Raw genomic sequence first — 12,763 nt, 5'->3', positions numbered from 1 at the left:
GGTATTTTGGGGAATATATTTTCTACCTAGGGTTTTGTTTTGGGGAAGGGTATTGTAGCGCGGCACTATCCAAGATACTCTAGTGCGTCACTATTCACTTAGGGTATTTTTGGAAGACTCTCATTTTGTTTTGCTAGGGTTTTGTTTTGGGAATACATATTTAAGCCTATTGTAGCCACATTTTACACAGTTTATGAAATTTGATGAATATTATTCATTGTGAGTTGAGTTTATCTCCTCTTCTTTTTGAATGAACTTTTGAACTTATCAAAGATAAATCACAACCTTTGTGGTGTTCCTCTTTATAATCTAAGTTCTTGAAATTGGTTCTTCAACAGATCTAGATTTTAATATAATCTAAGTTCTTTAAATGAGTTTCTCAACGGGTCTAGATTTTCCATCCATTGACTTGATTTTAGCTTTCTTGGGTGAATTTCCAATATTGTTGTTGGGTCTCAAAGCGAGTCGATTGTGGTTCACACCAAAAGGTAAGTCGTAAAGATAAATCCAAAAATCCTTCGACAAGAATTGCATCTTATTTGGTGGCGTTAATCCATCAAATGGTCTAAGAACAAATAAACTGGTATCAAGTAACCATAGCCTCCCATGCATAACTCTCTTTATGTCTGCATGCTCTTCAAAGGAAACCATAATGTGATTGACACTAATCTCTTGAGAGGAGAATGATCGACGTAACTTCCATACTTTTGCCATGGTTGAATGTAACACTTCTTTGCTGATGACACGATCCATACAAACTTTACCAACTATACTGCATGCACCTTTCTTTGTTTCTTCTAGTATGCATGACTCATCAACCTGAATTGCAACGTCCTCCTCTCTTGTTAATTGCAATTTCTTCCACTTATCTTCTATGAAATCCATTCCTACACTCTCAATTTGTCAATAACAGACTAAGAGAAAAAAACCCCACCCTTACAGAAGTAAAATGAGAGAAAACTTCACCTCCAAACCTCAGAGAGGAAGAGAGAATAATCTTGGGTAGGCAAATCAAGAGATTAGCTGATGTATTGTAACATCTAACTTATTAGTGAGATTAATAAACTTGAATAATAAGATTAAAGCATTATAATTAGTGTCTAATTATACTAGTATAAGTAGTGTCCAAGTTACATCAAATGTTATATTAATTTTATGTTCTAAGATTAATAGACTTGAGTAATAAGATTAGAATTTTATCTTATATCAATTAACAATTTAGTATATAATATATATAATAAATATATACCGGTCTTGTTCGGTTTAAATCAGTTTTCAAAATATGAAAATTGGTACCTCACCAGTTTAGGATCTATTTCGGTTCTTAAGAACCGGTGCAAACCAAACTGAACCCACTGGTTCTGTCTAGTCCAGTCTGGTTCAACCAGTTTTTTATTTTTTTTACATCCCTAGTGCTTCTGAAAAATAAATATTTTAATTTTAATCTTGGTCAAAACACCTTGTTTTATATGTATTTAATTTCTAAATTATAAAAAAAAAAAAAAACCAAACTTTAATACTTTGAATTAGTGAAAAAATATTTTCTCTAGTGAAATACAGTGACAATCTTATGGATTGTTGTAAATATCAGTCACGAGTTTTGATTAACGTCCATGAAAAAAAATTGAAAAATTCTTTTCATTATCTTTATATTACATACCACACATACATAATTATTGTATCTTTTTATTCTTTTCTCTTAATAAGTATGCTGTGTAGGAATAATGAATAGAATAACTCAATTAGTTTAGCAAGAATAAAACTTGGAGGGACCTTTATCACTCCAATGAGCCCAAGCCCAAGGATGAGGCCCAAAGAATATTAGATTAAGATCATAGAGGATTGTTTCCAATATGGAATGACAAGGTTACCGCCGACCCAATAAGATAGGATAACTAACCTACGGAAACAACAGGAAGCTTGCCATATCTTTGTGTAGTTCTCTATTGGTATCAATGTCAATCACTTAAACCGATAAGGGAAACCAGAAGATTGAATTGATATCCTATACTTATCGTTAACGTTCACACCTATATATAGGATAGGAGATGATAATCTCAGATAACTCTATCATCCAATACTTTCGTGTCAACCCAGTTTACGATTACTAACTTAGGCATCGGAGGTGCATTAGGCATACCATGCCACCCTCAATTGTTGTTGTAGATTGAACGGCGGGTAGAACATGTCCCCAACGGGAGGCCTTAAAACAACTCTTAATTGTGCCCCAGTAGTCTCTCTCACTCTTCAACAAAGTCAGCACAAAATGATCTTGGGCATTGACCTCTCTCACTTGACTGAAGGGCAGACACCTCCTCTCTAATGAGTGTATATACCCGTTCGTATGTTCAAGGAGAATTTCTGTACCCAATTTTCTTGACTTCAGCTTTTCAAACTCTTGCCACACCCAGACACCAAACATATACCGTGTTTAGACCTCATCCCCCAAATCAGCCCGATCAGCGAAGATCCAAGCAGCTAGGTCATCCACCTCTACAGCAAACAAACATTAAGGCACAGAGATTAGGCAAACTAATGAGCCAAAAAGACGATGGCAAATTAAAAATAAAAATGAGGAAAGCATCATACTGAAGAAAGAAAGCCACTTAGTCGACCAACCATGTCATTGACAGAATCGCTTTGAGAGGGGCAAGAGCGGCTTAGACACCCTTCCCCAAAGACCCTTGGCACTGAGTCAAGGTGAGACCCAAGGGAATAAGGGTCTGGAATGATGAAAGTAGAAGAAATTCCACCTTAGAGGCACAATCAAATTACTCAGTGGGGCAAGCATGTTTCACCACAAAAAAATCAATTGCAACAGATTCCTCATCCCCCACCTTCATTTGCAGAAACACTGTCCTCGAGAACAAAAGGGGGGACGATCCTCCGTCACCTGCAATGGAAAGATCGAAGGGAGAAAGGATGGAAACCCACTCCCTACTCACTTCCAAATTGGCAGGCAGGGTCTCCCAGAGATGCTAGTTGGAAGAGAGTTGGGAGTGGCTTCCTTCTCCCCAAATTCCTTTTGGGAGCCAAGCGTGACCACTGACCAGCTGCTCGCTCTCCCAACCTAGATCCTTGTGTGGTAACTTCTAGAGGTGTTGAGTCAGAGAGGCCTAGAGAAAAGGCGGCGTAAATATCCACGCCCTCCTCTTCGCCGCCCTGCTTCAAGTCGACGAAAGGGATTGCCAAGAGCTCAAAGGAAGTCGAGTGGACTGTATTAAGATCTTGAGAAAGGAGGTCAAAATAAAAGGTTATGGCCATATCGGTAAGCGCTTGGCTGATCAGGTAGTCAAGATCGTCAGAGCCAAAGGAAGTCTCGCAAGTCGGTGACTAACCAATCACAGGAGGCAAGGCCGACGAAGGACAGTTGTTTACTTGGCGAGAACCTTGTATGCCTGATCTGATGTCACTTTGGGCCAAGGGTGTCCCACCACTCCTGTGGCAAACTGACCGTCCTCTCCTTCTTGGCCAACAACATGTGTCGAACGAGAAGGCTTACTTGGTTTCTTAAGTGGAGTAATGGTAGACCTTTTCTTCCTGGGAGAAACTACCGCCTTTGTAAAAAACAAACGGCCACTCACACGAGAATAGTCGGGCATAACCAAAAATCAATCAATATCTTCTAGGGTCAAGAAGGCCTCAGTCCAAATGTCGTCCTCATTTTCTTGGACCAAGGCGAGAACCATGTTAACACGAGCTTGTTCTCGCTCCGACAAAGTAATTGTCATCACCTTATCTTCAGGAACCCTACCCCAATTGGCATTAATCGGAAACTCTCCCTTAAGGGTTTCAGGGCTAGGGAACTGGCAACCCTGACCAGAAATAAAAAATAATTTCTAGTTGCCATTGTTTGGCATTGGAATGTGTTTGGCATTGGAATGTCGACCCTTGAACCGCGTCACTCGATGGGAACGTGTACAAAAGCTACATATATTACCCACTGAACCCTTAATCGAATAAACAGCAAGGAATTCTTTGACAATCTAGATATTCCTCCCGAGCAGGTTCCATAACCATTCTCCATACGATACAACTCCACAGGAGGATCCTCCAAGCATGAGAGTGAAGTTGGATGGGTGCCAACTTCAAGAAATCAAGAACGTCGCACAAAAGTCGACAAAAAGGAAGCCTCAAACCATGAACAAAAGCACTGGCTGGCAAGGCCACCTTCTCGTCAAAACCTTATTCATCGACGGCACTACAGTGGGAAGTTCAAGAATCACAGAATCTGCAATCCCGTAGGAGCTCCTCAACTTAGTAAGGTCCTTAGGAGTAAGGTTGTAGCACCATTCAACACCCTCATAATAGGGAACATCCCTTTGGATGGAGGATTCTCCAGCCAAAGAAGATGTGAGCAAGAAGTCGAGAGGAACTCTGTTGGACCATCTTCACTAATTTGTGGAATCAGGAAGCAACAAGAGCTAGGGTTTCAGAGGAAAGATAGGAAAAAGCTAAAATGTGAGAATGCAAAAGAAAGAAGAAAGAAAAGAAAAGACGAGGAAAAAGATGATTATAAAGGGGAAATAGTGTGACGGTTACTCACTTAAATGGGAAAATGAAGAGGCTGATAACAAGATCATTACATGATCTGATGATGTGATGGAAAGAGAGCATTGGAGCAATTACGTCTTACCCAAAGCATGGGGACACATGCCGTGAAGTGGGGTAGTCATTAAAATCTCCAAAGCCTTAGGAATGTGAATATTCAAGCGGGGTACTTATTAAATTCCCGCCCAAGGTGAGCGTTAGTCCTTCCACTTATTTAATTCTCGGCGTGTCCACACGATGAGGATTAGTTGGGTAATTGGAGGGACTTTTATTGCCCTAATAAGCCCAAACCTAAGGAGGAGGCCCAAAGAATATCATATTAAGATCAGAGAGGACTGTTTGCAATATGGATTGACACGGTAACTGCCAACCCGATAAGATAGGATAATTGACCCAGGGAAATAGCAGGAAGCTTGTCATATTGTTGGATAACTCCCTATTGGTATCAATGTCAATCACTTAAACCATTAAAGGGAAACTAGGAGATTGAATTGATATCCCGTACTTATCACTAACTTTCATGCCGATATATTGAATAGGAAATGATAATTTCAAGTAACTTTATCATCCAGTACTTTTGTGTCAACTTAGTTTATCGATTACTAACGTAGGCATCGGAGGTGCATTAGGCATATCTTGCTGACCTCAATTGTTGTTGCATATTCAACATCCTGGTGACGGCGGGTGGAACACATCCCAACAAAACTAAAATAAATAAATAAATAAAAATAAATGTAATGTATAGTAGGGCTGTGCATAAAAGGCCTTGGGCCCGATCCGTCCGTAATACCCGACATGATCAACCCGTATAAAATCGGTTTCACCGGGTCAAACTCTAATACGGGTTTAAAGACCACACTGTCCGTCGAAACCGATCCACCGAAAACACCCCATTAGAGCCTCTCTAGTTCTTCTCAAACCCTATCCACCGACTCCATTCCTCCTCCCCGTTAGCCGTCGCCGTTGACGTTCACCGTTGCCGTTCGTCGTTATCATTTGCCATTCGTCGTTATCATTCACCTTGGCCGGGTTCTTACACCTCTTGTTAATCTTTCTTTTCTTTTTCTTTCAATCCTTGCCTTGTGCTTCATCTTCGCCGTTTTCTTCCTCGTTTCCATACCATTCGTAGTTGTCGTCGTTAGTTGACGATGAGTTTTCGTGGGTGTTTAATGGTTGGAGTTCGTCGGATTCAAGGATGGCTCGTGGCGGGAGGGGGTAGTTGATCTCCTCAAACCGGGACTTGGGTTTGGAAAAGTTTAGGCATCTGAGGATTTTTGGTCTTGCTTGGCATCGGGAGAGTGGATCATCGGAGTCTGTCTGGAAAGATTGTTTGATATTCTTGGAATTTGGCTGGTTGATGTCGAGGACTAGATGATCACGAACGGGTTTAGAACCGGTTCGAACGATGAGAAACGGGCTTGGCGCTGTGACGGTTTTGGGCTTTACTGGTTGGTTCGTCGAGTGGTGGTTTCTAGAAGCCGACCATGGGTAGTTTTTGTTTCTGACAGATGGAAAACACCCTAGTTTTTAAAGTCGGGTCATACGGGTTCGACCCGGTTTGGTTTTGTTCGGGGCGAGTCCGTCCGGTTAGCTTCCTAAAATGAGGTCTTGCGGGTCGGGTCGGGTACAAAACCGGCTTGATAAGGCCAGGTTGCAGGCCTAATATATAGTGTGTAGAATGAGTAAATAAAAAAGAGTTTTGTTACATACAAGCACAGTTGTGCACTAATCTGTGTACCAATACTGATTTATTCATACTTAAAATTTAAATTAACACTGTTTTCAATCAAATCTATTTTTTGATCAATCACACCACATTGATCCAAAAAAATTCCAACTTCTTCATAGAAACTGCTCAACAAAATGAAGGAAGAAATAAACGCATTTTTATTTTTATTTTCTAATCAAAGAGATGAATGTAATTAAAAGGGATTATAAAAATAGAACTATATATGTTTGGTCAAAACTAATCAAATTTGGTAAAAAAACTATCAATCTTCCTTTATGTCAGAATCAATGCTATCATAATCATAACTATCATATTTAAAAACTATCAATCTGTCGGGTTCCCATTGGAGGTCATGTAGCCACATTTATGTTGGGTCACGTTATCGAATTATACAATTTTTTTTTTTAAATTTTTACCTTCCCTATTTTATACCATTTATTTATATTAAACAAGTCATGGTGTATGATTACCAAACCATACAATAGCCTTTATTTTCCGAAAATGCTCTCACGCGCTTTTTTGAAAATATATCTTACTCTAAAATTTTTATCTTATCTTATCTAATTTACTTTTTAAATATAATTTAAATATAAATATTTTTAAATTAATTATTATAATTTTTTCAAGTTAATCATTATAATTTTTCTAAACTTTTAAATAAAAAATATAAAACAATTTAATTTTATTTAAACTACAAAAATTATATTATAATAATATTTTAATTTTATAATATTTTTTATTTAAATTTTTATATTTTATTTTATAAAATTTAAAAATATTCACCTTAAAGATCACTCTCTAAACGCACTTTAATTTTACTTTTTTGGTGGACATACATGTACGGTTACTTTTATGGCCACAGTCTGACAACCGACAACCGGTCCAAATCCCACCCCGCTCATGTAAATAATAATAATAATTATTATAATTATTGGGGCTTATAAATCTACCAATGATCTAATAATTTCCAATGTGTGAGCAAAACAGAGTTAACTTCAGATTCTATAATGGCATCTCATACGGCATTCCACCCAAGCAATCTTGATGGTGACCAAATAGAAGAAGATGAGAGCTTCGTCTACGCCGGGCAACTGGCAAACTCACTTGTGCTACCCATGGCCCTGCAAACGGTCATTGAGCTTGGGGTTTTCGAAATCCTGGCCAAAGCAGGTCCTGGAGCTAAGCTCTCCCCCTCCCAGATTTTAGTAGAGATGCCCGCCACAAATTCTGAGGCACCCAAGATGCTGGACCGCATCCTTAGGATGCTAGCCAGCCATTCTGTGTTGAGTTGCTCTAAGGGTGCTGATGATGCTGGATCTTTTCAGAGGCTTTATGCTCTTTCACCTGTGTCTAAACACTTCGTCCCTGATCAAGATGGAATCTCCTACTGCCCTTTGATGGCCCTCGTTCAAGACAATGTCTTCTTAGCTAGCTGGTGTGTACCTATTTTCCCTTCATATTTTTATTTATTTCTTCTACTTCTATTTAATCCATAATGTATACTTAAAAATAAGTGAAATGGTTTGGTTACAAAAAATGTCGTAAAATATAATTTGTAAATTAACTGTAAAATTATTTTTATTGCATATTATAATAAATTATATTAATTTATAAATTTATTTCTATAAAATTATTTACTGTAATAACACTTTCTCTGAAAATAAACTTTTCTTCCGTAGAACTTGAAATTCGCAAGAATATCAAACAAGATAATTAAAATCGCCCCTTCTGAATTGTAGCGGGCCACGTGCTTCCAAATCTAGAATCACCCATATCGAAGAGCTTTTCTGAATTGCCAATGATCATAATCTTTACAACACTTTATTACAACAAATATAGTGCACAAGTAAAAAACATATCGAAATTTGGGATCTAATATTTGATTTCCACTCATTCCTTGCTAAAAGGGTGCTGTTATAGATTACGATTTTTTAACGGATTGCATAATTGTGCAAACTATGTTGCCACCATTAAAGTTGGTGGTTGTTGGTGATGCACTGCAATTAGTTTGTTGGCCTTAGATGTTTGCAGAAAAGACTGATATCCCCAACCTCAATATCTAGTTAGGGAATGCATGCGGAAACATAATAGGATGATTGGCATTGATTGACCCAGATTGCCACTACTCGAGTTTCTTCCCACCCACTAGTGATGGCTCTTGGAGTCCACACACCGGTGATAGTGAGATGTGGTGGATCACATGATCTAATAGATCGAATCATGATTTTCTTTCTTTGTTTTTAATACAAACTATATTAAAAGTAGATTTTAAATTTACATAATTTCAAGATAAAGACTATATTTTTCGAAATCATCTTTAAGGTTTTATATTTGTTTCTTTAGCGATATGCCAAAAGGTTTTAATAAAGACTATATTAGCGATATGCCAAAACTAGTTAGGTTGTTATTATACTCACTCATATCTTTTTCATTAAAACTATATTAAAAGTAGATAAAGACTATCTTTTTCGAAATTTCCTTTCGCCATGTATGTGGCCTTCTTTGACCTGCTATTTACTTTGTTTTTTCAAGCTTACAACAAAATTAATAGAAATAAATATAAAGCACAAGTATTTACAAAAATCCAAAAGGCACGTGCCCAGTTCCCATGCATTGGATCGCATGCATCAATTCGGATTAAAAATAAAAAATAAGAATCTAGCCTAAAATGTATATAATGTCGTTTAAGCGACTAATACAAATTATCACTTTATTTTTTAATTTTACATTATTTCATTTTTTTTAACTTTTGCATCTAATTATTACCTAATCATTACATATTTTCTAAATTACTTCCAAATAAATAAAAAAATTCAATTTTATAATTTCTTTCATTTAATTTTTTTTCTTCTCAAAATCCTATAAAACATCTTAACTCAAACCATTTCATTATAATTTACAAATAATTTCACTGCTATTCACAAATTTTTTATCTTGTATCATTATCCAAATGAGACCTTATTCTCACCATCTGCCACGTGCTACTAAGATTGTGCATCCTTTTTTTTTTTTGAGTGTGTATGTCCTTGATATACAATTATGTTTTGATGGATCATGGTATTTAGCCCTAATCTATTCGTAGGTCCCAGCTAAAAGATGCAATTATTGAGGGAGGAATTCCATTCAATAGGGTTCATGGCATGAATGCCTTCGAATATCTTGGCATGGACCCTAGGTTTAATAAGGTTTTTAACACAGCCATGCTCAATCACACTACAATGCTTGTTAAGAAGATCCTTGAGTGCTACAAGGGCTTCGAGCCACTCAAGCAATTGGTCGATGTTGGCGGTGGCCTAGGTGGCGCGCTTAACTTAATTACTTCCAAGTATCCCCACATCAAGGGTATTAATTTCGACTTGCCTCATGTTGTACAACAAGCCCCATCTTATCCAGGTATGATTTCAATTCATAAATCTCCACCTAATTTCCAATGTTATTTACCAAGTTAAAATTTGATTAAATCAATTAGGAGCTAAGGGGCAATTAAATCTTGTTCAATATGGATCAAGGTTTTGTCGCGTTGAGAGATATGGGTAGGTAACTATGTGGCTCCATTCTAACCCATCTATTTAATTTAATATGTCAGGTTCCTCAAACCCCGTTAAATAAATGATGGGTATAAGTGTCATCATCCGCACAATGATTTTATAACTTATTTGATTCGATTAGCTGAAGTTTATAAGTTGGAATCATATTATATAAGAGAAATTATAGTTGCAATCGTAAGTGTGCAAGTGCCGTGCAAATACTTTGAAAAAAGTAAATAAATATGGGATTCACATTGAAAACAATTAATTTTTTAACAGTAGATCATACTTTTTTTCAAAATGACTGAACGACACTTGTGCATTTTACGATTGTATGTAGTAGCATTACTTATTATAACATATATATATATATATATATATCTATGTGAGTGTATCAAATATGATCATTTACACCTATATTCGTAACAAAACAAATAAATATTCATAAGAATAATTAAGAATATAATCCAAAAATGTTACTGAAAATCTAATTAAAATTCATGAAATCAGCATAATACACAAACAAACTCGTAGCAATAATATTTGGGGTTTAAAGTTTTAAGGTTAGGATTTTAGTATTACAATATAAATTTAATTTAAACAACTATGCATTTTAATTGCAAGTTTATGGTTCCGGTTGCAATTAACTTTTTTATTAATCACGTATAATTGAGCCAACCCGTTTGACCTGAACCTGGTAACATTGGTTCATGCTTCTATGGTCCAGAAAGGTTGTATCAAATATTGGTAGCATTAGATATTACTCTGTACCGATTGTAGAATAATAATGTTGGATCATAAGTTTAAAGCTAGATAACAGGGTTTTGCTATATTCAAGCAAAGTCGCGTACTAATCTGCATACCAATACTGATTTCTTCATACTTAAAATTTAAATTAGCATTGTTTTCAATAAAATCTACTTTTTGATCAATCACAATAGATTGGTGCACATATTAGTGCACAATTATGCTTGCAACTAGATTTTTCCTAGATAACAGCATGGTTTGGGAAAATAAGAGCTATATATGTAGATAAAAAGCTTATTAACTCAAGTTGCAGGTGTGGAACATGTAGGAGGAGATATGTTCGAAAGCGTTCCTAAAGGAGATGCAATCTTCATGAAGGTGAGTATAATATTTAACTTGAAGTGATTCTCACTACAAGGAATATGGTCACTAAACACTGATATGCATGTTGTTACTATATATAGCATTATTTTAAAAATTAAAGGTGATACAGACATCTCTTTCAAATTTCTGGAGATTGTATTGTCTTTTAGCATAAAAAATTTCACAAAAATGCATAATGGAGTTCAAAGTGAGAAGTACTATTCTTCAACATAGATTGTCATTCTTCTTCACTTGAAGTGGTTGGCCTATGAAACAACTTGAAAGACTGTCAAATCAGTGAGTATGACTGAGATTGATAAATACATGATGAAGAGTAACATTCCAGCTTGTTCAAGATATATGTGATCGCATCTATGGATAATTTTGTAGGGGATACTTCATGATTGGAGTGATGAACAATGCTTGAAGCTTCTGAAAAACTGCTATACAGCTATTCCAAATGATGGGAAGGTAATTGTTGTGGAGGCATTTCTTTCAATGATGCCTGAGGTCAGCACTTGTATGAAGCGCAACTCTCAACTTGATGTGCTTATGATGGCTCAACACCTAGGAGGAAAGGAAAGGACGAAGCAAGAATTTGAGGCCTTGGCAACCAAAGCTGGATTTAAAGGCTTCAGATATGAATGCCTTACAGCTTATAATTGTGAGGTCATGGAGTTTTTCAAATAGATTGATTGCTTGTAAAATTTATAACTATATCTATTGTGAACGTGTTTCGTACTCTTGTTAACAGTCTCTGATGATCATTATCAAGTAAATAAGAGAGGCTTGGTATGTTATAGGACACCTTTGATGTCTAAGTCAGAATAAAGCATATAGAGTGTATCAATTCTCAGATTGTAGAAGTTCCATCTGGTTTGTGCTTTGAACCCATTTATATAGATTAAATGTTTAATTGGTAAGACTTGTCTAACGACCTGATACTCTACAACCATAGTTGGATCACTGGTTGGCTAAGCTGGCATAAAAGGGTGGACACATTTTATGTGTGTTTGAACGCTGATGCTTTTACATTTGAACTGTACTTTCTATGATGCTTTAGTAGTGTTAAATCCAACTAATGTGAAAAACACAAGGAGACAAACATTAAGGCTAGCACCACTCACATAAAATGATGTCTAAACACTAAAGGTTTGTGACGTCTCCAACCTCTGCTTGGGATGGAATGGAGACTTGGAGCATTAGGACATGCAACATAAGATTATATACCCCCATTCATGACAAATAATATGCAATTAAACCTATCATACATATAGCAGTATGCAATAATAGCAACAAAAAAATGTGACTTTTAAAACTTTTTGCATCAAAATGAACTAAACATCACAAAATTTAAGATTTAAGATTAAACATAGATATACCCTTACTTAACAAATGTGCAAATAATAAGGCACAAGGTCAAACATGGTTTGGAGATAGCATCTCCTTATTATAGATAGACTCCACATGGGTTTCATCAAAGACAACTTAAATAATTTCTTTAATGCGCTCCATGGTAACTACAACCATATCTAAAAACATCACTATTAACTCCAAGTTGCGGTCAAGTTGCGGTTGAGGTCAGGCTCATTCTCAATCATCCGTAACTAAGGGATGGCGTTCATCACCATCTTGATTGTTAAAGTTTGGACTTGTTACAACTTCAACCATTTTGAAGGAAATGATAGTTTAGACTGCCATAGTGAGATTCATTGAAATCTTAGTAAGTTAACAACCAATATATACAAAGATAATAAACACATGAAAGATGATAAACATGAGAGGTATGCATGATATGCAGAAAATCTATATTCGTCGTCCATCCAGATTCCTCAACATCTTGAAG

General features: G+C 36.4%; 1 protein-coding gene across 1 annotated transcript; it reads left to right on the top strand.

Moving 5' to 3' along the window:
- Positions 1 to 7,238: 7,238 nt before the first annotated feature.
- On the top strand, positions 7,239 to 11,840 carry LOC122312420 (caffeic acid 3-O-methyltransferase-like). Its single transcript, XM_043127022.1, has 4 exons — positions 7,239 to 7,715; positions 9,363 to 9,673; positions 10,868 to 10,932; positions 11,308 to 11,840. Exons 1-4 carry the CDS (start codon positions 7,288 to 7,290, stop codon positions 11,605 to 11,607), a joined length of 1,104 nt encoding a protein of 367 aa, XP_042982956.1. The 5' UTR covers positions 7,239 to 7,287; the 3' UTR covers positions 11,608 to 11,840.
- Positions 11,841 to 12,763: the final 923 nt, after the last annotated feature.

The sequence above is a fragment of the Carya illinoinensis genome, chromosome 1 (assembly GCF_018687715.1).
Source record: "Carya illinoinensis cultivar Pawnee chromosome 1, C.illinoinensisPawnee_v1, whole genome shotgun sequence".
NCBI lineage: Eukaryota > Viridiplantae > Streptophyta > Magnoliopsida > Fagales > Juglandaceae > Carya > Carya illinoinensis.
Note: the sequence above shows the minus strand (reverse complement) of the source record. Positions and strands in the feature narration are given on the sequence as shown.